Genomic DNA, 26,306 nt, shown 5'->3' on the forward strand with positions numbered 1-26,306 from the left:
TGTACATGATTAACTCAGACCAATGCCATGTATTAGACCATTAGTCTAGTTGGACGCTACAGTCTTGATTTATTTTTGTGAAATAACATTATTTGCTTCATTTAAAGTTATACACTCTGTAGACTGGTCAGTACTGAATTGGAATGTAACTCACATTTATGAAATATTTTTTGTAAAACTCTTCTATATTTTTTTATACATGTTTTCTTTTTCTGCTACATCTGTAAATGACTTATTGTTCTATACCTCCAGCACCTCTGTGGTGGGCTGGCACCCTGCCCGGAGTTTGTTTCCTGCGTTGTGCCCTGTGTTGGCTGGGATTGGTTCCACCAGACCCCCGTGACCCTGTAGTTAGGATATAGCGGGTTGGATAATGGATGGATGGATGGATGGATGGATGGACCTCCAGCACCTATTTTTTTTTTGCAATTACTAAGTTGCAGGGACACAGAACCTACCCTAGCAGTCCCAGCAAGACTGAATGCTTAATGTAAGCCTGTTGCACTATGTGATACACTTACACGCAAATACCTAAGTTTATACTTTGATTTGGGGTACGGGGTGAAACTCAAGCACCTGGAACAAACCCTCATAATCACGAGTCAACATTCAAATTTCACATAGACAATGAATAGGACAGAAACTGAACCCAGGTTCTTGGACCTGTAAGACCTTATAACAAACTTCAGGTCATTGTTCTACACTGATGAATGTGATGTCTCAAAAATATTACCTTGCTAGTAATAATTTCCTGTTTTTCTAAATAACCATGTATCTATGCAATGGCTAATTAAAAATATACCATACAACATTTATCAACATCACACATTCTGAACCAAGGCAAGTAAGCTAAGTAAAAATTGGCCTGGGAACGTCAATCTTTTTCAACAGGAAGTAGAAAAGCAAAGCTGGCCCTCAAAATATTAATGCCAAAGGTCTGGGCTGACAGAACTAGCAAACAGCAAAGACTCCAGGGCTGGAAGACCCATCGAGATACTCCAGGGACCACCAAGGGCTGGCACAAGAGGAACTCAGTGTAGCTCAGTGCTGATGGTCCATTTATACAGTAAGGCGAAGAATCTGTTCTGACAGGCGCCGTGTCCTCCCTATCTCTCACTCTACCAGCACACCTTTTGAAAGGAAGGTGTATCGTCTTCGTCTTGCTCTCTGAACCATACGTCACTACGACCCTATTATTTCAGAGCGCACCCTAAGCGGCCCGACGTATCCCACACCCATCTGTACCAACCTGCTCCTCCACTCTACTTCTTTTCAGCCGCATCCATGGCCGCGCCGTGATAAGCATGTGACTAGAAACGGCCAATCAGCGGCAAGGCGCGGCAAGGAAGAGTGTCGCGCCTTTAAAAAGTTGCAATGAAATTTGCGACTAGTTTAACGGGTGTCAAGAGAACGAGAGACGCAGGTGAGTCGGGCTGGTATGTTGGTTTTACCGGGAAGTGACTGGGAATGTGCGCGACAGTTTTGTTTTTTTTTTCTGTAGTATTTTTGTTAAATATGGTGCTTTTCAAAAGTTAAGTTAAAATAAAACGTTAAGGGTTGGTGATTAATATTCGTGCGTATCTTATAGTTTTTGTAACAGAGCACTTCAAAGAAAACTTGTAAACTTAAACTTACCATTTGCTTTTTAGAACTATTCACTTGACATCCTACCTGTTTCCACCTGATTTCTGTTTTCCACTGTGTATTCAATATTCTCATTTGCCGATCTGCCTGTCATAACATTATTGTTCTCCATTGCACTTGTAGATTTAATTTTTTTATACTCCCGTGAGTTTGAAGTTGTTTTGTAATTTACTTTGATTTGTTAAGCACCTGACTATTGTAAATCCTGTCAATGGTACTGTATAAAATAAATGAATTCATTTCAGTTGAAACAGTCTTGCCTTATACGTAATTAGCCTAGCAAATAATGCTTTCTGCCGAAGAAAAGCGTAGTTTGTGATGGTTCGTGTTGCTTAAGGTGCCATATAGTGCATTTTCCCCATCGTTTGTCACTTTGTTATAACTTACAATGCTGATGTACTTTGTAACAAGTCGGTGGAATGATCTGCCTGCTTGTGCTTTGACAAATTCGACTCTCTGCTGTTTATTTATTATTATTATTATTATTATTTACTTATTAAAAATGTCTTTATCCGCCAGATTTTTAGGGTATGTAGGTTTTTAAAACTATTTGTCTCTGTAAAGATAGTGCTGCTAGGAGGTCTGGTGTAGGAAGCTCCGTCTGACAGCTGGGCAGATACTGCGGTTGTTGAGTTGAATAGTTAAAATCCTCAAGTGCCTTATTCATTTCTGATCTGCCTTGTGGCTGGATCTTTACCGTTTAAAATCCATTTGCCACCGCTCCTCTTTCCAAAGCTGCCACCACCCTTGTTTTTCTGTATGTCTGTGCGTATGTGTTTTTTCTTTTTTTCTAGCACATCTTGAAAGCTTGCAATTCTGTGAATGTAACCAAACTGGTTCTTTCAATCAGTCAAGTCAGGGTTGATCTCTCTCTCTCTCTCTCTCTTTCTCTCTCTCTCTCTCTCTCTCATTGAGGTAGGTGGGGGATGGGGGTGGTGGTTTGTGTTGGACTTTTGAAGGGTCTCTCCGTAACTTGCAATGATACCAGACAATCCAGCACAACTTTCTTTTGTCCCACCTCCACCATGTTGCATGGAAATGAAAGCTGTAAAACTGTGATTCATAGTAAATTTAAGATATTTATGGATAATAAGATATCAGATTTTTTTTTTTTGAGAGGCATATTCCTTTTGAGTTTACATTGGCTTTGTACATTAAATAAAAACTCACAAAAACTTTAAATATGCAAAAGCTGCTAAATGTTTCCCTAATTATTACATTTAAAGTAACAATTTAGATTAGAATTCAGATTTGCAAAAGTTTATTTTGTAATGCCTTCCACTGCATTTCTGCAAATATACAATTATCAAATATAATAGCACAAACTGGGCAACGGTGCTCGTAACTGCAAGAACATCATTGGAGTGAGGCTTAGGGCTTTGGCAAGTAACCATTATCACCCTGGTACCTTTCAAGCTGAACTGCTAATAATAATAAATGACCATTGTTCGAGCCAAGCTTGACATACAAAATTAACTTGTTGTCTAATAGGTCTACTTTTTTTGTACTAGTTTACGATTTCACGCCTTTTCTACAGCCAGGGTGGCACAACAACTCTTCTTTATAAAGCTCTGATCCAAACTATGCTATCATCTTTGCGTAAGATATAGCGTTAACTGGTGTGTTCTGCAGCCAGTTGCATGTTCATAGGCAGACATTCAAAGATGGAGCAACTCCCCAAACCCACATCCTCCCTCCCCCCCCCCACACACATTCGGTCTTTAAACATAATGTCTTCTCGGCATGCTGTCTTGTGCTACTATATGGCATGCCTAGCACACCTTTTGTTACACGTTTTTGTTGCTACATTTTATACTCCATTTTATTAGATGTCCCCTTAGTTGTGTGCCACTGCCTTTATGTTTGGAATCTGCATGCATATTCTAATTTGTAAACCTAGTTGGGAAAAGGATTATTAATTTTTTTTAACTTGATCAACTCCATGGAGACCTTATCTAGAAACTCCTTGCAGGAGCTTTTATGTTCAGAATCCAGACAACATTTTTCACCACTTAGAATTTTACAGAGTTAAACTCCATTTAGGCAATAATAGTGGATTGAACATTAGCTCAGTTACACAATAATTGTCTTAGGACAATAAAAATGGCAAAGGTTTTCCATGTGCTTTGCACGTTTTCTGAATCCTTTTATAGATGAAGGCCTACAGTCTGTTACATATTTAAAAAAAAAAAAAAAAAATGTATGCTTCATTGGTCCCAGGTAATCATGTACAAAAAGTAGAAATGCAGATGAAGAATGAATGCCAGAATTCATTCTCTTGAAATACTTTTTACATCACATGTTGGCTTCATTTTCAACAAACCAGTTTGTGTTGTCTAATTACAGCCAGTTGAAAGAAAAAAAAAAGTGTGTAATAGCCCCTATGGGTTTGCTCTTGTATATGTTAATTTAGCAGCTTATAACAGCTCTTCCTTTGTGTGATCTACCTTAGTTTGTGCATGCGTGTCTGAGTAGCAACCCCCAGCTCACTTTTCCAATATTTTAACTATTTTAATATATGTTTTAAAATCTTGAGGTTTCAAGTTTGTTGTGAATTTTACCTTGCCACTTCCATTTTTAGAGTTTTCTTTTTTTAATTCCAGAGTTTTGAAGGATGAAGCATTTGAGGGAATAGGAAAAGATTCCTCTAATATTTCTTCTTTCTCCAGGTTTTTTGAACCTTCACTATGCCTGGCAAGGGAGATCCTGCAGTGCGCTGTTTTCAGATTGCACTCATTCTGGGCAATGTGGTGATCGCGGTAGGTGAAAATGGCATGTGTTTGTGTTTAATTACCTCTGCACTATGGTTATGGTGATTACCATTCAGTGGCTTAACATTAAAAAGAGCTGGTGATGATTCATGAAAAGGTGTGGTAATCTTCTTTTTGAGCCCTGAATTGCGTATAAATACTAAAGTTACCATTTTTTAATAAAAGAGGGTGTGGTGAGTTAGCCTTCTAGGCTTCATACAATGAGTAAGACTTTACGTAAGGCCTTTCTTTATGTAAATGTAACCATTTTAAAGGTGCCTAGTTTGACTGATCTGGGGTTGTAGTAGATGCCCTTTAATTGTTGCTGCCAGATTGTTGGCATTTTTGCTTAATACACTCATTCATGGAATAGAGAAAATTCCAAAAGTGTACAGTTGTTATCCTAGATATTTCATTGTTACTGAGGTCCAGTGCAGACACAGTATAGAGGAGAACTGGGTTTGTGAAGTCTACTGGTCTCCAGTGACGATAATAAAGTTCATCTGATACACACCACACTTTACAAAACCAATTTCAAGATGCAGAAAGTAGTCTGAATGTAGAAAACCCCGGCTGGCTTAAGCAACTATCTTCAAAGAGTGCCTTGCATCAAACACAACATAATCCCATGTTATTTTCCCTCATGTCTAATTTCCCGCCTCACTTAGCCGAATGCCTTATTAACATAACCCCACAGAGGCTTTTATAAACAGCTGACAACTGACAGTGATTGCTGCAGACATTTTAGATATGAACACCATCAAAAGTAATTCTAAGTTTTCATTATGAAGTCAGGTCAAAGAATTTCCAATTAAATTGGGTTGCATGGTTACTTTTCTTAGCAATAACTAGCAAAATGTAGTTTATGAAGTTACTAGCCTGGTATACTGTATGAACTAAGAAGTAAATTGGCTGTTATCATTGCTCAGTTTTCAATTAATGTGTTAAAAAGGTGGAACCAAGTAAGTTTTTTTTTTTTTTTGTTTTTTTTTTTGTTTTCCTTTTCCTAGTGTTCCGGCATTGCATTGTCTGCTGAGTGCATCTTCTTTCTTTCTGACCAAAATGGCTATTACGTCTTGTTGTATGCCACTGGAAGGGATACCATCTTTGCAGCTGCCTGGATTGGCCTCTTTACCGGCTTTGCCTTCTTCTGCACATCAATCCTTGGAATTTACAGTATAATGAAATCTAAACGAAAGCTGCTATTGGCAGTGAGTTGCTGAAGTCTCTAGTTCATCTTTTGCTACTCTGCAGTATTCCCATGTGATGCAGAACACTGGAGCTTAATAGCATTTCTTTTTCTTTTTAGTACATTCTATTGATGCTTTTTATCTGGTGTTTTGAAGTTGCTTCCTCGATCTCTGCAATAACCCAGCGAGACTGGGTAAGTACACACTCCCAATGTCAGTCATTGATCATGTTCTTTACCAGTATGCCCTTTTGGATGTTCTTTCTTTTTTATTTTTACCTTTCTCTTTGTAGTTTGTTCCCAACTTGTTCCTGCAGCAGATGTTGCAAATCTACCAGGCACCACTTCCAACTTACATCCCTAGTACCCAAGACCAGATCTACATCATTAATGGAATCACAAATTCTTGGAATAATGTTATGACAACGGTGAGTGAGCTTTGCCAAGTGGCAAGTATAAGTTTCCATGGCTTGGTTTTAACCCAGTCTAGTTCTTGCTGTTGAGTATCTCATATGCAAGAAATCTGCATAATTTCCCCTCATCAGAGTCCAATTGCAGGGAATAACACTTTTTTTTTTTTTTTTTAAAGCAATTGACCATATAATTCGCTTGTATTAATAATTAAGTAGTAGTGCTTGGTCTTTTTATGTTGAAGATGTGTTTTACTTTAGTTCATTTTCTTTTTGACATGATATGTCCATTCCTTGGTCCATTCATCCATGCCAACTCTGACAGTATTAGCACAAGCTGGTACTGAACCTGGATAGTGCATCAATCCAGTTCAAACGTATATTAACTTACATATTGTATATCATGGGCGGCACGGTGGCACAGTGGTAGCACTGCTGCCTCGCAGTTAGGAGACCCGGGTTTGCTTCCCGGGTCCACCCTGCGTGGAGTTTGCATGTTCTCCCCGTGTCTGCGTGGAGGAAACCGGAGCGCCCGGAGGAAACCCCACAGTCCAAAGACATGCAGGTTAGGTGGATTGGCAATCCTAAATTGGCCCTAGTGCGTGCTTGGTGTGTTTGTGTGTGTCCTGCGGTGGGTTGGCACCCTGCCCGGGATTAGTTCCCTGCCTTGTGCCCTGTGTTGGCTGGGATTGGCTCCAGCAGACCCCCGTGACCCTGTGTTCGGATTCAGCGGGTTGGAAAATGGATGGATGGATGTATATCATGTCTTTGGGATTTGGGAGGACAGCTCTTGCCCCTAGGGGGAAAAAAAAATCATACAGACAGAGGGAGAATTTGTGACTTCCACATTTAAATCAGGAGCTGTAAAGTTTGTTTTGTGATGTTTTTCTGTTTTATTTACAGTAAATGGTAATTACCTAATTTAAGTTACACTTAATATATTATACTTATTATATAAATACATAAAATTTGTTACATTTTTGCTGACCTCGTATAACTAGCCACAGTACCTGTTGCAGACAGGTAATGGCAGACATTTTTTATTCTGTTTCTTGCCCTATGTGTACTTTCGGCACCTTTCCTCCGTATTCACTTGTGTGTAAAAGCCTCTTCACTGGTGCTCCCTCTCTTAAGCATGTTCCTGCGAAGCCTGTATCTAATACTCTTTTATTAGTTGCGTTCTTACCTCTGTCTGCTTTTATACTTGCCATTTTTGAAGGCAACTCTCTCTCTGTGTTGCTCATGCACCTTTACTCCTGTTCATGCGCCTCAGCTTGCACTTCCTCTTTCGTTGCATCACCAAAGCCAAATTGACCAATTGTACCAAAGCCAAACGGACCAATCAAATTGCTCTGAGAAACTAGTCATCACACAGACCTTAGGATTTTATTATATAGTAAATGCTACCATGTTTCCCCTTGTCTAATTTGGTGTTCTTGTGGTTGGTCGTTCTCTCTTTATATTTGTTTTGTGTGTTTACTAGCATACTGATTAAATAAGAACAAGATGCAAAGGATAGAATGATATGGAAAAAGATGATCTGCTGTGGCAACCCCTAACGGGAGCAACCGAAAGAGGAAGAAGAAGACTAGCATACTGATTAAAATATTCTGCTTCTGTATAACAATGGTTTCTTATTTCTGCACAGTACCAATGTTGTGGAGTCAATGGACCTCAGGACTGGATAAGCTACAATTCAACGTTTAGGGCATATAATTCAGACTCTCAGTTCCCGTGGCCCCGACAGTGCTGCAGTCAAGCAGGAGATGGTACCATTGTAGATGTAAACGCCTGCATTATTGGTATCCCAAACTATGTGTACACTCAGGTAATATATTTGTGTCCCCAGAAGTATTCAACAATGTTTGGTCAAATACAAAGTGCTGATGATTCAATTAATGACTCTTTCCACACATCTAGGGCTGCTTTGATTTTATTGCTGGTCCACTGAATAGACATGCCTGGGGTGTGGCCTGGTTTGGATTTGCCATACTTTGCTGGACAGTGAGTATTTATGTAGCTGTTTATCTGTCATTCATAAGTGACAACTTTTTCTTGGTTAAATTGTTTTAACCAATACATTTATATGCCCATGCAGAAGTTAAAATGGAATCTGATAATTGATGGTTTAATGCTTTGGGGTTAGAAATCCTAAAGTTGTAGTACTGTTCACCATACATGCATCTGATAATGTTAGGTTTCTGTTGTTCTTGGAATAATATCAAAGTTGTTAAAGGAAAATCATTCACCTTGAGCCAATCAGCTTTTGAAACCGTAAACCATGACGCAAAGAAAAAGAAAGGAACATCCCCTGTTTGCAGGAAAAAGTCCCTTTCTTATTAATAAAAAGCATGCAAAAATCCTAAAATATAGATGTAAAAAATCCATTATTTAATTTACTAAGGAAACCGTTTTTTTTAAAATTGTGTGCTTTTGAGCATTAAGTCCCACTTTTTGTAATATCAGAGGCCAACCTTAAAGCTGATTGGTTGAAGGTGAATGACAGTTCTGCAACAATGACTTCAATGATGTTCTAGGAACAACTGAGATCCAGTGATAACCAGGGTGACTGTAAGCAGATTGATGTTGATCTCTGTGTGTGAATCTCTTTCAGTTCTTTGTGATTGCTGGAGCCATGTTCTTCTACACACAACTTGAAGCCTAGTGACAAAAGGATGCATCACAAGGACAACATGACACTTTATATTGCTGCTTGATATGTCTTTACCAATATGGAGGCCTGAGGACTTTAAGTGCACATCCTGTGAAGTATTGGTCCCTTCTGGCTCGTCATCACCTGTCTCCTGATGCCAGTTTGCGTGTGTGCGTGTGCGCATCTCTGATATAGGACAGGTGCATATGTGCTGCTTAAATGACACAATGAAATCAGTTTTGTATAGATTCAATTTAATTTGTTTTACTTGTAAGCAACACAGCCCTGTGGTTTACACAGATTAGAATAAAGTGTATAGGAGTTTTGAATTTGTTCTTTCTTTTAAAGCCCTTTCAAAGTAGTGTTCTCCACCCATGTGAAATCCCTGCGATTTTATTGATTCGTGAACTATGGTTCTGTTGTAATGGGGTAGCTCTGATATGTCATGTGTATAAGAAGTGTCTTTGGATTTAGCCAGTCCGATAGTATTATGTGTTTTACAAGACGAAGTGACTTGTGGATAGACAGGGTGGTTTCCAAAGCTCACATTTCTTGGATGAAGGATGGTGTTGTGGTAAATAAGATTTTATTTTTTATTATTTTATAGAATAAATTAATGTTTATTTTCACATTAAACCACACCTACTGTGTACATGCATGACTTGGAGAGAGATCTGCAAAGTGTTTATAATTTTTATTATTTTTTTTTTTTAAATGTAACTGCAATGGATTGCTTGCTATAAGACTTTTAATTTGTGGTAAACTCTTAACCTTTTCCCCTCTCTAGCATCTTTGTTGCTGCTTGCCTTCTGTCCCACTTTGGTACATCTGCTCTGTTTAACAGTGAATGACCTGCATCACTTAGCTCTGTGTAGTATTTCTCTATTGTATGATAGGGTAAGATTATACTAATACATTTTGTATCTTACCTTGTTTGTTTAAATAAAATGATCTCAATATATACATCTTATAGGTTTGTGTTAAAATGTAAAGTTGCTTTCTATTACTTGATTGGTTAAGGATTTACAAAACTCACTGAAGTGAGCTTTTGTGTGTATTCCATTTAAATAATGAGGAATAATGTTGGTGGAGGATAAGGCAGTCGTTGTGAAGATAGATATAGGTATAGATATAGGTTTTTTTTTTAAGCCATTAGCTATAAGTATATTGTGCTGTTTATTTCTTTTGTGACAGTTACAAGTGCATTAGCACAGTGATGGTGATGGTAATAACTGTTATATTTGAATAACCTCTTGGCAAGGGTTTTATATAGTAGGCTGTCTTCTGGATGAACTAATGGAGCAAGAAAGCTGATGGGCTAACTGTGGTTGTGTTTGTCATACTTATACTATATCCCTGTAGTGATATTAAACTGCAAAAGACTAGTTGGTTTCAAGTTGGTAGCTATTCAGATGGGTAACTATTATGTATGATATGATAGTGCCCGGGTGTCTGACATTCTCTCACTGTGGCTCTTCATTTATTTAAACTTGTTAGTCATTGCAAAAGAAAAAATCTTTAGTGGATATTTGGTGCTCAAGTTAATTGTGTATTTGAAAGTTTTAATTTGCTTGATTCCACTTACTGAAGGGTCAAACTACTCTTCTTCTATTATATTTTGAACACAGCTGTTGAAATGAAGCCCACCTTGGTCTGACCTCTGCCCTGGCATGCATGGAAACCATGCCTGGCTTTGTTACTACAACTAAAACCATCTTGAGATGATGATGTTGTAGGATAACAACTGTGCCATTTGTCAGAACTGGAGAGACCATTCATCAGAAAGGTTATCAAGCATAGTTGGTGGAAAAGGTTAAGTAGGGTAATTTATTTAAAAAAAATAATTGTCCCAAGTGTTTTTATTTATTGGAGCATTTCTGTTTATTTCTGAAATAAAAGTGGAACTACAATATATTGAAATCCTTTTGAGCCCCCCTTACTATTTAGTAGAGAGGTGAGGCAGGTCTAAGACTCGGCTCCTCTTTTAGCCTACACATTTAATTGAACATTTAGGCTCAGAAAAGCTGATTGTATAGGTTAGATTACTCTTGGGTGCTTAGGTAAAATGCATTGTAATCCGGCAATGGCATGCAGCACATCCATTACAGTACATATTTTTATGGTGGCATATACAGACTTGTATTTTTAAAACCTGGGTGAATTGCTTTATACACCATCCACTAATGATTAATATTAATCTATATTACTTATTTGATTCCCAATTAGAATTAAATTCTATACCTCTCTGTAGCTACTTGTCTTTGCTTTTTTGAGATACTGGGTTCCACATGTTTTGAAGAGCTCCTTCTACTCTATATGACAGTAAAGTTTACAAATTAGCCTCTGCTGTAGTTGACACAATAGACAGGCAGCTAGCTACAAGTCAGCTCTGCTTTAGATCGAGATCATTTATAGGATTTAGACTGGTAGCATTGCACATGCATTTGATGGGGAAGGCTGCCAGAATCTGATTCGATCTTTCCCCATATTTCTTAGGTGTTTTGTTTCTCAAGACCTTGGTAACACCTGTAAGTTTCTTGTGATGCTAAAAGAACCCAACCTGCATCTGGAATTTGAAGAGATTTTTGTTGTGACATGGCCTGACCACACCAGTTTGACAAGTTTAGCTTCAACCTCTGTTTGCAAGCCAGTCGCTTTGCTGCTGGACTGCCTCTGTCTGTGTAAAACATGAGTATGCCTTCTTAAAAGCAGCTTGATACTAGGAACTACAAACCCACCATCGGAGACCAAAGCTAGTTCCTAAGCCTAACAAGTTCAATCACCTTGTCAGAAATCTTTGTTACAATGGCATTGGAATATCAGTCCAAAATGTATTTTGAGTTTAGCCAATGGCCCTACATAAATACTCCTTAAATAATATTTGAAAAGCAAGTCGTCCCCAGTAAGGAATATTACCTAGAAATGTGGTTGAGGGAATGGTTTAGGTAAATATTTGTGCTGCATATTAACCACATTTGTAAATGATTCCTGGTATAAATAATTGGATTCTAAATCACGTAGCAGACTAAGTGGCCTCTGCATTAGCTTTATCAGTTTAAAAAAAAAAAAAAAATCTGTTTATTAGGGTCTCATTTGATTTTGAGGACTACATCTTAAAATCACAAGTCAACTCGGTGCCTAACAAAGATTTTAAATTTACTTCACAAACCAGGAGATGCAAAAAAAAAAAAAAAAAAACCTTCAATAGTTTTAGTTATTCCATGAAGAAACCCAGTTCAGCTAACCCAGCGATCAAGAACAGTCCAGTGGCAAATTTTCTCTTAAGTTTGCATTGGTCAGATAATTTGTGAAATCAGGAGCAAAAATCCCTGCTATCATCCTAAAACGGTTGTCCAGAAAATCTTCACTTCATTTTTTTATTTGTTAGTAAGCTGTCATAGATTTGAAATTACTCCTCAAGTAATTTATGTATTTGATAATCTTCTTATTGTCTGCGGGGGGTTGGCACCCTGGCCCGGGATTGGTTCCTGCCTTGTGCCCTGTGTTGGCTGGGATTGGCTCCAGCAGACCCCCGTGACCCTGTGTTCGGATTCAGCAGGTTGGAAAATGGATGGATGGATAATGTTCTCATTTTTCTACATAATCTCTACCAATTTCAATAGCATTGCATCAGTGAACTTCTTCTTCAATAACCTCATCAACACTCCCAAACCTTTTTCCATAGAAGGTACGTTTGAAGTCTCCAAAGAGGTGGACATCTAAGGCAGCGAGATCAGGGCTGTAGAGCGGCTGGAGAAGAACAGGCCACCTTAGTGTTGTGATTCTTTTCTGTGCTTTGGTCTCGCTTTATCGTGTTGAAAGGTGGGGGGGATCCGAGTCATTTTTGTATGGGTGACCTCTCTTTAAACATTTCTACAACTTTTTACAAGACTGAATGTACAAATCTGAATTAACAGTTTGACCACATGTCTACTAACCTAATTTACCTTTTGGCAGGCTCCTTGCTAAAATTTAAGATTCAAGAAAATCAAATGTCATTTAGTCTTTTTTTTTTCCCCCAAAGTGATGCATTCATGTTTCATCCTCCATGATGGTATGTAAAACATGTTTCCAATTGAGCCTTGTAACAGGAGAACAAACCTCTTTCTACTATACATTGTACTCTGATCGATGGCTCCTTTTTATATCATCCCCAGAAGAAGTTCCCAACTTTTTGTGACAATTTTTACTTAAGAGTGGTGTAAGATTTTTTTGGGTATTTACAGATCTTTTGCAAGCCAGGTTATTGAGGAGTCTGGGTAAATTTATATTGAGGTAGTGCTCCCTGCCAGTGGAGTTCTTGAGTCAGAGGACAATTCTTAATTACGTTAAACGGCTAGTGATGTGGCAATGTCACAGAGCAGTCATGAGCAAATGAGAAGGACAATCAAAGAGAAACCACTGCAAGAAACACGGTACAGCATACGTGATTACTGGGGGAGTGTTACTTAATCCCGATTTCTGGATTGAAATGGCACAGTCAACACGGACAGCCAGCCTCATTCCACAGGCTCACAGACAAGGTGCCTCTAATAAATCTTTTGTCTGACATCCAAGCAAAATATGAGGTACAGTTACTATAGAAACCGAAATCGGGACCGCAGCCAGAGAGCAAATGACGCACTCTCTTGTTGGCTGGTGTGTGAGAAGACTAAGAAAATGTTGAGGAAAAAAAAAAGTCTTTTGTCTCATTAATTTGCCAAATTTAAATGAGCTACCGGATTTCATTATTAAAACTTTAAAAATAAAATGTCAGGTTTTTTTTTTCTCTGATCCTAGCATCCTGCAGTTTAACCTCAAAAGATTCATTTTTATCGTATCCCAGTAATCTTGGTATTAATTCTCTGGGGTCTGATTGTGCCTGATCCCGCCATTCTGAAGCTTTTTGTTCATTTCTGTGTTCCTGTCGGACTTTACCACCCTGCAGTTCCATACACTGAAGTCTGATTCTGTCAGATCATGCCACTTGTTCCTCTGGAGAAACCTTGTTATTTTGCTGCTTCATCCAAAAGAGTCTAAGGAGTCGTGTGTGATCTTTAACGCTTTTGCTAATTTCTGTTTTGTGCCCTGGATTTCATGTTCAGGATGGGTGTAGAGTGGATTATGCATATGTGACTGGTTGGGATGGGATTTCATCCCTGCTGTTTTACTATTGATATCTGAAACTTGCTTTGACTGTTTCTTTCTATTGGTCAAAAAAAATAAATAAATAGGAAGACTCTAAATTCCCAAACGTACCTGGGGGGATAGGTCTTTTATCAACTCTTGGCCCCAAGGGGTTGTACTGGAAGTCCTTTATGGCTTGTCGGTCAGGGGGTTCAAAGAGCCCAGTCACTTGACAAGTTTCCTGCCATCCACTTTAAGCACCCCATTCTACTTTAGGGGCACTTGTGGTCTTGTCATGGATGGAAGTTTCCTGGTGACCTCTGCCACACTCTTGGTGCTGTCGGAGGGACTCTTCATCAGTTAGTGTTGGTGTCTCACTTCAGAGGCCTCACCTGTATCACCCAATGTCCTCTACCCTGGCAACCTCTTGTCAGCCAGGCAATCCCTTACTTTATGTGCGTCTCCAGGGGTTTTTATATTTATTTAATTGGTTCTTTGCCACTCTATTGCTGAAATGTAAAGAACCTTAGCTGATAATGTACTGGCCTCACTGAATCTCCTGTTCAATTCAAGATCCAGCAAGCTAAACACCTGCATGCAATAATTCCCACAATCACAAAGTGATGTTGAGAATGTTTAATTACACAAATGGTGTGAAACTGTAAATACAAATACAAACACTTCTGTAGGTAGCATAAAGTAAATACAGCAGCATTTATAACTAAGAGCTTAACAGCCGAAAGCTCAGTAAATTTACGTGTTTGAAATATAACATTTACTTTGACATTTCCTAACCAAAGTTACTTAAACAAAAGCTATAAAACTAGAAAAATGAGGTAATTTATAGGGAATGCCTTCACAAAGCCTAACTAAGTAGGATGGCAAAGGATTGTTTGAGAGAACAACCACAGAGGTAATAAACACGCCATGCTGACCGCTGCTGCACTCACGTCCTACTTCCTGTCACATTGACTTCCTGTTTCGCATTAGGATGTTTATGTTAGGGTTACAAACGTTTGCTAAACAATTAGAACTTAACTGTCAGTGCCAGAACAGATATGCTAAGTCTGTGCATTCATAAGAACTACAGTATATTTAGGATTCAGTCACGATTAACTCTGTGCACATTGTCTCTTATTTTAGGTTAGAGATTATGAGTCCAGGCTTAGGGAAACTGGGAGCATTGCTCCTATGTGTGGTCCTAGAATTTAGTGTCTGCTATTAACAGTATAAACAGGGCTTGTATTCAGTAAGCCTTTTTTCGTTTTTTCACAGAGTAGTTAACATGGATCATAATAGTACATTGTAGAGAGAGGTTGGCAGCATGTGCTGATAGCGTATTGCTGCACCCACCACACGACGAACCGCCTGGAATGGGACAACATACAGAAACAGAGAAATATACAGAATACAAATAATATGTACAGCATCAGGAATGATCATTTTAAAGTTCCAGCTAAATAACTGTGCATGAGCAAAATAGACACGTAACCTAATAAATGCAGGATACATAGAGTGTAATTCATTTACAGTTAGGTCCATAAATATTTGGACAGAGACAACTTTTTTCTAATTTTGGTTCTGTACATTACCACAATGAATTATAAATGAAACAACTCAGATGCAGTTGAAGTGCAGACTTTCAGCTTTAATTCAGTGGGGTGAACAAAACGATTGCATAAAAATGTGAGGCAACTAAAGAATTTTTTTGAACACAATCCCTTCATTTCAGGGGCTCAAAAGTAATTGGACAATTGACTCAAAGGCTATTTCATGGGCAGGTGTGGGCAAGTCCGTCATTATGTCATTATCAATTAAGCAGATAAAAGGCCTGGAGTTGATTTGAGGTGTGGTGCTTGCATGTGGAAGATTTTGCTGTGAACAGACAACATGCAGTCAAAGGAGCTCTCCATGCAGGTGAAAGAAGCCATCCTTAAGCTGCGAAAACAGAAAAAAACCATCTGAGAAATTGCTACAATATTACGAGTGGCAAAATCTACAGTTTGGTACATCCTGAGAAAGAAAGCAAGCACTGGTGAACTCAGCAACGCAAGAAGACCTGGACGTCCATGGAAGACAACAATGGTGGATGATCGCAGAATCATTTCCATGGTGAAGAGAAACCCCTTCACAACAGCCAACCAAGTGAACAACACTCTCCAGGGGGTAGGCATATCGATATCCAAGTCTACCATAAAGAGAAGACTGCATGAAAGTAAATACAGAGGGTGCATTGCAAGGTGCAAGCCACTCATAAGCCTCAAGAATAGAGAGGCTAGATTGGACTTTGCTAAAGAACATCTAAAAAAGCCAGCACAGTTCTGGAAAAACATTCTTTGGACAGATGAAACCAAGTTCAACCTCTACCAGAATGATGGCAAGAAAAAAGTATGGAGAAGGCGTGGAACAGCTCATTATCCAAAGCATACCACATCATCTGTAAAACACGGTGGAGGCAGTGTGATGGCTTGGGAGTGCATGGCTGCCAGTGGCACTGGGACACTAGTGTTTAGTGATGATGTGACACAGGACAGAAGCAGCCGAATGAATTCTGAGGTGTTCAGAGACATACTGTCTGCTCAAATCCAGCTAAATGCAGTCAAATTGATTGGGCGGCGTTTCATGATACAGATGGACAATGACCCAAAACATACAGCGAAAGCAACCCAGGAGTTTATCAAAGCAAAGAAGTGGAAAATTCTTGAATGGCCAAGTCAGTCACCTGATCTTGACCCAATTGAGCATGCATTTCACTTGTTGAAGACTAAACTTCAGACAGAAAGGCCCACAAACAAACAGCAACTGAAAGCCGCTGCAGTAATGGCCTGGCAGAGCATTAAAAAGGAGGAAACCCAGCATCTGGTGATGTCCATGAGTTCAAGACTTCAGGCTGTCATTGCCAGAAAAGGGTTTTCAACCAAGTATTAGAAATTAACATTTTATTTCCAGTTATTTAATTTGTCCAATTACTTTTGAGCCCCTGAAATGAAGGGATTGTGTTAAAAAATGCTTTAGTTGCCTCACATTTTTATGCAATCGTTTTGTTCACCCCACTGAATTAAAGCTGAAAGTCTGCACTTCAACTGCATCTGAGTTGTTTCATTTAAAATTCATTGTGGTAATGTACAGAACCAAAATTAGAAAAAAGTTGTCTCTCTCCAAATATTTATGGATCTAACTGTAAGTTAAAGAATACAGAAGATGACAATAGAGAAGTCAAAGCAATCAAAACATGTCATTATACTTCTAGATAATAAAGTATAATAATCCACCATAATAAAGGCGACTGCGGTGGGTTGGCACCCTGCCCGGGATTGGTTCCTGCCTTGTGCCCTGTGTTGGCTGGGATTGGCTCCAGCAGACCCCCGTGACCCTGTGTTCGGATTTAGCGGGTTGGAAAATGGATGGATGGAATAAAGGCGAAGTGTCTGTGTGAACTTTACTGTGACGACGGACTCTTCCTGAGCCTCAAGTCAACGCTGTGTTCACTCAGGCTGTCAGCATATAGCAAGGAATTCCTTGTCAGTCAGCCAGTGAGTCAATCACATACAGTATGCACATATACTGTACATTGAAACAGGTAAAGAACTGGGCTCCACAGAGGAGAACCCCATACCAACTGACAAATACCAACTGAAAAGACAAGACAAGACAGAAGTCCGCCTGGACCATCCAAAACTTCACTGGTTGTGAGCGCTTCCAAGGTAGGCTCTTCAGGTGAGAGCTCTGTCTTCATCCAAGGGCTGATCCTCTTCTCAATGCCGGCTTCCACTTTGGCACCCACTTAAACTGTAGTTATGTCAGAATAGGCAGAACTTCCTTCATCGAGCAATAATTGATGTCATAGGTCCTCAGATGGGGTTTCGTCCATTCTCACTTAATGACTGTGCCACCTTGTAATCCTTCCGTGTCTTACATACCTGAGCAAAGCATTTCCTGCTCACATGAGTCTGACAATACATACAGTATGAAGCTGGTTTTATATTTTGCTCATTTAATTGCCTCTTTAGGTAGCTTGCTATCCTCAGAAGGACGACTCACTTAGCCGGAGCAGAGTGCCGACTGTGAAACTGTGGCAGGCTTGCTGTTTCTATAGGCTCCCCTGCAGCTGGCTCGGAAGCTGCTCTTTTGACTATAAAATGTCAGCTTGTACTGCTGCTAATTCAGCACTGATAGTTGTTGCCAGGTTGATGCAATATGCTAACTGTAGTAGAGTTTATCTCAAAGTTATTTTCCACCAGGAGTTAAGCTGTTATTAGAACAGAAGTTGTGTACAGTACTTTAAAAATTACATGACATGTTTCCTGTTGCACGTTTGTTGGACACGCAGGTAAGAATTTCACTGTACACACAACAATACTACTACTTCTAATCTGAAATGGATTAATAACGGATGGATGAATAAAAGAATTATAAACTTGTGCATGCTAGGAGTTTGACAATGAAAATATTCTCCATTCTCATTGTTGTCTATTTCTTTGAAAGCACTGAACTGAACAGCACCAGTGATTCTGTGTCTAAATCTTCAAATCCCCGTTAATATCTCTAAATGATTGAGAAACGCGATGACTTAAAACACATTCAACAACCAATTATAGAATAGTGCAGTGTTTGCAAGAACATATTAATCTTCTTATATAATACGCTAGCGTGGCTGTCCGTTTGTCTGTCCAGGATTTTAAATCACCTGTAGCTCACAAACTGTTTGACCTATTGACCTGAAATTTGGTACACATATACTACGTGACGTCTACTATCCGCTTTCGGGGTGATGATTGAGCTCCAAGGTTATTCCTTTTTTAATTTTATTTTATTGTAGAATTAACTCTCGGCAATAGGCAGCAGGGCGGCCATGCGGTGCATGCGTACGGGCGCCGTTCTCATTCCCCACCACCTTCACCGTCACTTCCCCTGCCTCTTCATATCTTAAATCATTCTTGAGGCAGATTGAAGACTTAAGTGCCAGCTTAAGTGAAAAATTAAAGAAAACGTACTAAGTAATTGCAACACAAACACTGATTTAATCAGTTTTAACGTGAAAAGTGCCGACGAAAGAAGAGAAGAAGTGGGCCGCTAGGGTGGAGAAAAGAAGAGCTGCTCAGGAAGCAGCAAGCACATCAACCTCTGAGCAAACGAATGCTAAACGTACAGAGAAAGAAAGAGGATGAAAACTAGGAATGCTCAAGTCAAGTGTATTCACTGCACGTTATCATGCAGTACGCCATTACTGGTCTATAATAATACTAATAATATATAAAACTAATAATAACTCTAAGAAACGGTCCTTAAGATGAAGTGGTGCTGCCCCTTCTTGTACTGCTAGCCAGTGTAGCTTGTTGCCTGTGTGGTGTCCCATTCACGAGTTTCGGCTCATGGTGAAGTCCCTTTCTTTTTGTTTTCTTCATATTCATGTTCATCCTCCTTCACTGCTGGAGGTCTGTTTGTTAAAAAGTTTGGACCTCATGTTTGTCTTTGCTTTAAAATGAATTGAGTGTTTATATTTAAACAAAGCAGTAGTAAGTAATTATATGAAAGTGTAAGAAGGGTCCACCGTTTTAGGGTCCATTCACACATGGCAGCATTTCGTTGCAGGCATCTCAATAGCTTCATGCGTGTGTTTTTCCTGCTTTTTATTATTGTAGCTTTGAAAATTGCTGTTTGCAGGCCCAAAACCTGAAATATACGTGCAGCAGTCAGGGCATACGATACATACACACATCCTCGTCATTCATCCTCGTTGTTCAGCTGCTTCTGTGCCTTTGGAGTTTAGCAGGTTTGCTTTGAGACACTCACGTTTTCACCCCTGACCGGACAATCAACTTCTGGTCATTGCTTTCTTCTTCAAGTCGGATGTCGGGTTTTATTCCAACTGTAATTTTAGTTTCACTGACAGAATAGATCATGTGTTCTCTCCAGATAAGCTATCATATGGACTCCTTCAGTTTGTTCCGAGTGTGTGAGACGCTCTTTCTGAACACAGTTCAGTTCTAAACCCCCCTGATTAAGTATATCTGGGTTAAAATGGCCATGCTTAATTCGATCAGTATCACAGACAGTGTGTCGATGCTACGTTTCAAGGGGGAGTTCCTGCAGGCTTGTCATTGAAGTGAGTAGCTACAGTATTGTCCTGACTCGGCAGGAAAACAGGATAACCGATTTTGTGAGTGAACCAGAAGAAACAGGCAAAAGGCAAAATAAAAGAAAAGAAAAATAAACCGTAGTGACCGTAACCCAGGCGAGAGGCAAGATCAAGGTCAAATACAAACCCAGGCAATACGAGAAGAGAAAACACACAATCGATCAAAATGAAATGAAGGATTTTATCTGCAGATTGGAGACGGTTGCCTAGCAAAAGGCTGACCTTTTATACCAGTTGTTGATTAAGTCAAGGTCACGACCCTGGAAACCCCACCCCTAGACATGAGGCATGTGACCCTGACAACGATACACAAATGCTTTTTCTTAAAGGAAAAGGCTACAAAGCATCAGTTTTCAGCCTAAATCAGGATAAGTTCCTTGGGGGGTTTGGGTATCCCTCCCAGTTTGGGGTCCCTGGCAATTACCTGCCATGTTGTCCTGTCTGTGCACCTCACAGTGGCTGATGTTATTTACTGAACATATTTTCTTACTTGAAAAGTGTCACTGACGCATTTCCAGTATTCATTGTTAAAACAGGTAATAATACTCATTTAAACACACTCACTAATATCGATCAATACGCAGATATGCAAATGTTAAAATATCTGGACTAAACTTTAAACTCATTAGAACAAAACGTATGCTTGTAACGTTTGTTTGAACTCTGGTCACTTGTTTGCAAGGTACTTGCCACTTGACCTCTCTGTCAATAGCTGTCACTAGATAACCGAAGCCCTCTGCCATTTTATTTTCTAGTTTCAATGAACTGCTTCACTTCTGGCTCATCCAGGAACCTCCACCTGTTGAGCCAATAAAGATAATTTTGTCTTCTCTTCATATAAAAAGTGGACTGGTGAAAAATTTTGTTTCAGCAATGAAAGTGAAGGATTTTGATATTCCAGACAGATGTTCCTGTGAATAACTGCTGCCAATTTTAAGGAAGTTTATGTTTGTTGGTCTCTAAGTTAGACGCGTCATCAATGACCAGCAGTATGAAGACCTGCTAGTGGTAGATGATGGTGTTGAGGGTGATGTCGTTGATGATTTTCTTGGCAACTGAAGAGCATCAAGTTACATCCAGCTTGTTGATGGCTAAAGTTGCTAATGATTCATTTTTTTGCATTCACACTTGGGCTCCTCTGTGGTGGGTTGGCGCCCTGCCCGGGGTTTGTTCATGCCTTGCGCCCTGTGTTGGCTCCAGCAGACCCCCGTGACCCTGTGTTTAGGATATAACGAGTTGGATAATGACTGACTGACTTGGGCTCCTTCTCTGCTCATCGTGGTGCAGTCAGTGAAGAATATGGTGAAAAGCAACATCAAGGCAAGTGGAGTTCATTAGTGCTGGTTGACTATTGTTTGACACTGAAACGAGACGTACCAGATAGTGAGCACAAACAAAAGTCAGCAGCAAAGCATTTTAGCTCAATTAAACTATTGCAATGTGCCAGCATCAATCATTAAGTGATTAAACACACTAAAGTCCATAAAAGTGAACATCAGGTCTCTCCAAATTCTTACGTGATAAAATCAGTCTGAATTATGCTTATGTTCAGAAATTCAGAAATCAGCAAAACATCTTTAGGAGGTAAAACTTTAGAAACAACGTGTTATCATCTTACTGTATATAATATGCTACCACGGCTGTCTGTTTGTCTGTCCAGGATTTTAAATCACCTGTAGCTCACAAACCGTATGACCTATTGACCTGAAATATGGTACACATATACTATGTGACGTCCACTATCTGCTTTCTGGGTGATGATTGACCTCCAAGGTTATTCCTTTTTTAATTTTTATTTTATGTTATTGTAGAATCAGCTCTCAGCAGCGGCCGTGTGGCACATGTGTATGGGCACCGTTCTCATCCCTACCTCCTTCACCGTCACTCTTCATATCTTAAATCATTCTTGAGGCAGATTTAAGACTTAAATGACAGCTTAAGTGAAAAATTAAAGAAAACATTCTAAGTAATTGCAACACAAACACTGACTTAATTAGTTTGAACACTAAAAGATGTCGACAAAAGAAGAGAAGAAGTGGGCCGCTAGGGTGGAGAAAAGAAGAGCTGCTCAGGAAGCAGCAAGGACATCAACCTCTGAGCAAATGAATGGTAAACATACAGAGAAAGAAAGAGGATGAAAACTAGGAATGCTCAAGTCAAGTGTATTCACTGCACGATATCGTGCAGTCAGCCATTACTGGTCCAGTATAATATGACACTTGTGGTTAATCACATCCAGCCATCCATCTTGTGTCCATTTCCAGGTTACTGTGACCCATTGTCTATGCTAGCAGTTTCAGGAGTACAGCAGGAGCCAACGCTAAATATGACACCAGTCTTTGGTAAGAAAACCTGTTTCTTGGCATGTGGAAGGAAAACTGAAGCACTCCTAATGAATCAAACACAAATAAGGAGAGCACTCTGGACATTGTAAAGCGAGAGATGGAGAGAATGAAAGGTTCTGCATGAGTTAAAAAGATTGAAATGAAACACATTTTTGGGACAGGACACCTAGAGTGCCTAAGGGGTTAATAGGTAGGTGTATAAACCTTTGGTATGTATTTTTCAAAAAATCACCGCATACTGAGGAAATTCCGATAGATTGGAAACTATGTCTCACTACATGAGGTGGTTGGGTCAGTCCATATGACCACAGGTCACTAAGCTTAACAAGCCTAATGGATTAATGAAGGGAAGAAATTACTAAGGAAAAGAAGAGTACGTGTCAAGAACAGGCTTATTATTGAGCACTAGACATGAGGTTGGGTGGGCTTCAATGGGGAGGTCCTGTTTTACTGACATGCTGGAATTTCATGAGGGATCAACAAGCCATACGATCAGAGAGGTGCATACATTATTTATCTCGATGTTCAAAAAGCTTTTTGATAAGGTACCACAGGAGACGTTACTGATCAGACTTTAAAGGAAGGGTGTATTCAAGGTGCAGGACGGGTCAGAGGAAGGGGTTCTGAATTACAGGAGGTGATGTTCAAAGTGGTGTCTGCTCGGGGGTCAACACTGGGGCCACTGGTCTTTTTAAACACATGAATGATCCTGACAAGAATATCAATAAAAAATCTGGTTAAGTTTACATATGAAACTAAACTAGGAGGGATGGCAGATAATAGAGAATCAGCCAAGTTGTTAGAGAGGGATGTGGACAACATACAGTACAGGCTTTGGTGGGTTTGTAACAGATGACATTTATTGTAAGAAAATACAAAGTATTTCATGTAGGAAGTGTGAGCGCTGAGTGACAAGTAGCAAGACTGATTTTTATGATTCCAAAGGCTCAGAACATTTTTCTTTTCGAAGTGGCGTCCTTCATATTGAATACATCTTTTTTTTACAATGTTTCAAAAATGATTCAAAGACAAGTAACAGACTATTTTTTGCCATCACTATTAGCGATGCAGCTGGGATGCTTTTAACTTCACTTTTTTCCATGTAGTTGCTTTTTCAGTACTGGAAATGCCCAGAAATCACACAGTGCTAAATCCAGGCTATATGGAGGGTGTTCCAGGGCAGTCCCACCAATTTCCAAATGTGGCCCACCATTGTCACGGTCTTTTCTTCCTCATAGCATCTGTCCTTCTGTGAGATTTATGTCTCTCAATGTATTGAGTCCATTCAATTGAGATGGCAAGTGAAGCCAAATGTAAAGTGAGCTTTCTGTCTTCATTAGATAGATAGATAGATAGATAGATAGATAGATAGATAGATAGATAGATAGATAGATAGATAGATAGATAGATAGATAGATAGATAGATAGATAGATAGATAGATAGATAGATAGATAGATACTTTATTAATCCCAAGGGGAAATTCACATACTCCAGCAGCAGCATACTGATTAGCTTTGGCACTATTGACATCCATAACTGTAGTGGATGGTTTCCCCAAACGCACTTTGTCATTCACTCACGTGTTGCCGAAATACAGCAGTGCAGCTAATGATTTCATCACTGTGTGCTTGCTGTAATATTTCAACAGTCTCATCACCACTCTTCCCAAACTTAAGTACATAATTCAATCACACTCCTCTGCCATACTCTCACAAGAACGTCTTCTTCATCCACCAGGACAACACGTCCACTCGCTGTGACAAAACGCTGAAGTATACTGCGGTCCAACTGCAGGTTCACACTCGACGTTCACTAACACCTGCACAGCATACCCATGTCTGGGTCCCTGACAGAGAAACAAGAATAGTCTCATTGCTTTTCAATCAGCCCTCACAGGAATGTTAGGTTTCAATACACAACGGGAGATCTGAAACTTGAAAGTACACCTTATGAGAAGGACTTAGGAGTCGTAGTGGACTTGACACCATCAACTGCCAGACAGAGTTCAGAAGTGATCAAGATGGATAATAGGATGCTAGCTTACATATAATGAGAGATAAATGTGTGAGTTATACAATATATCACAATGTAAAGTATTAGAAAGTAAAAATGTTAGGTCTGAAACTTGAAAATCTACCTTCTGACATGGATCTAAGATGTGTCTCTAGCTGTTCCATGCAGACAGTGTACAAAGTGGAGACAGGATGGGTGGGCATTGAAAGGTCTAGAGCAAGGGTTCCTAACTCCAGTCCTGGAGGGCCACAGTGGCTGCAGGTTTTCATTCTAACCCTTTTCTTAATTTGTGACCTGTTTTTGCTGCTAATTAACTCCTTTTGAATTCATTTTAATTGACTTGCTTTTTAAGATTTGTGCCCCTGAATTTCTTCATCGTTCCTCTGAATTGCTTCATTACTTTCCTTAAACAGAAATGAAATGTGAAGTAAGAGAGCCAGCGGAAGACCAGCTAAATCAGGGCCTCAAATTCCAACCAGTTTTACTCCAACCAGTTTCTTAATGAGGCGCTGAGCCTTGTTGTTAATTAAACCCGTTCTTTAATTCCATGGCTTGTTGCTGCTCTTATTAAGCAATTGCATACATTTTCTCTTTTCTAAGAGCACTGTTAAAATGTTTTGGGGAGCTGAGCAGATCAACATTCCTGAGACCTTCATCTTTCTTTATGTTCAGATATTGTATGATGATCACAGTTTGCTGGTCATATTTTGGCTCATTTTGTATCTCACTATTGTTTGGCAGCTAATTAAGGAAAAAGAAACAATTAAGGAGTCTGAGTCCTCAAGAGCAAGTCAATTACAATTAATTTAAAAGAAGTTAATTAGCAGCAAAAGCAGGTCACTAATTAAAAAAAGGATTAGAATGAAAACCTGCAGCCACTGCAGCCCTCCAGGACCGGAGTTGGGGACCCCTGGTCTAGAGAGTGCTTTAGTCGAGATGCATAAAACACCATCTCTTGGTGTCCAATGGCTGCTTTCAGTATCATTAGACTTTGAGGACTGGAGGAAGGGGGTGGCGCCACCCCCTCAGTGTACAGAGCACGAGCATCTCAAGCTACCAAAATGGCACCCTTCAGTGTCCATAGCACAGTTGGGGGTTGATTTCAGAGCACACGCCACTTCAGTTACAAAAATGGTGGCCTTCATTGTGCGGAGTGCATGCCCCTTAACTTTCATAAATTATACCCCTTGAGTGATGGTGCTGCCTGTGTTGCCTAATGGACTGATCAGTTCTGTCTAGAAGCCATTAAAAAGGCTAATAGGATATAGAATTATGTAGCCTCATGCCAGAATCTCTGCGTTTTTCCCAGTTGATTCTGGGGTTCTTCAGGGGTGTGTTCTTGCTCATCCTCTGCTCAATGCTTGTAAGGACTGGGTGTTAGTCAAGGTTGTGGGGTGCAGCGGCTGTGGGGTATCTGTTGGTGAAGAAAGATTCACTGATCTTGACTGATTCAGTGATCTTCGCGGAGTCAACGCTCGAGAGACTGAGTGAGGAGTCTGAGTGTCTGGGCTTGCAAGTGTCCTGGATAAAAACCAAGATTCAGGCCTTTAATGACCTCTTGGGCAAAGCCATCAGCAGTGTGTCTGTTTGCGTTGACCTTGTTGAGAGGTTTACTTATCTTGGCAGTGATATTCATGTCTCTGGTGACTCTTCCTATGAAGTCAGTAGACGGATTGGGAGAGCATGGGGGGTCATGAGGTCGCTTGAAAGGGGTGTGTGGCACTCCTGATATCTATGCAAAAGAATGACGGTCCAAGTCTTTAGAGTCCTGGTACTTCCTGTCTTGCTTTATGGTTGCAAGGCATGGACGCTATCCAGTGACCTGAGACGAAGACTGGACTCCTTTGGTACTGTGTCTCCCCAGGAAATCCTTGGGTACCATTGGTTTGACTTTGTGTCGAATGAGTGATTGCTCATGGAGCCCCGAATGATGCACATTACCTGCATTGTGAGGGAGCGTCAGCTACGGCACTACGGCCATGTGGCGTGTTTCCCCGAGGATGATTCGGCTCGTAAGATCCTCATTGTTGAGGACCCAAGTGGCTGGACCAGGCCA

At 39.9% G+C, this 26,306-nt stretch overlaps 2 protein-coding genes across 2 annotated transcripts in view; one reads left to right on the plus strand and one right to left on the minus strand.

The window, feature by feature from the left end:
* arhgap31 (Rho GTPase activating protein 31) overlaps positions 1-26,306 on the minus strand; it is a 1,181,844-nt gene that overhangs the window by 1,087,700 nt on the left and 67,838 nt on the right. The gene's annotated exons all lie outside the window — the stretch shown is intronic.
* LOC114650694 (uroplakin-1b-like) lies at positions 1,294-9,616 on the plus strand. The gene is made up of 8 exons (XM_028800488.2): positions 1,294-1,423; positions 4,314-4,403; positions 5,405-5,605; positions 5,704-5,778; positions 5,877-6,011; positions 7,642-7,821; positions 7,914-7,997; positions 8,608-9,616. The coding sequence occupies exons 2-8, from the start codon at positions 4,332-4,334 to the stop codon at positions 8,656-8,658; spliced, it is 798 nt and encodes a 265-aa protein (XP_028656321.1). The 5' UTR covers positions 1,294-1,423; positions 4,314-4,331; the 3' UTR covers positions 8,659-9,616.

The sequence above is a fragment of the Erpetoichthys calabaricus genome, chromosome 4, assembly GCF_900747795.2.
Source record: "Erpetoichthys calabaricus chromosome 4, fErpCal1.3, whole genome shotgun sequence".
Taxonomy (NCBI): Eukaryota; Metazoa; Chordata; class Cladistia; order Polypteriformes; family Polypteridae; genus Erpetoichthys; species Erpetoichthys calabaricus.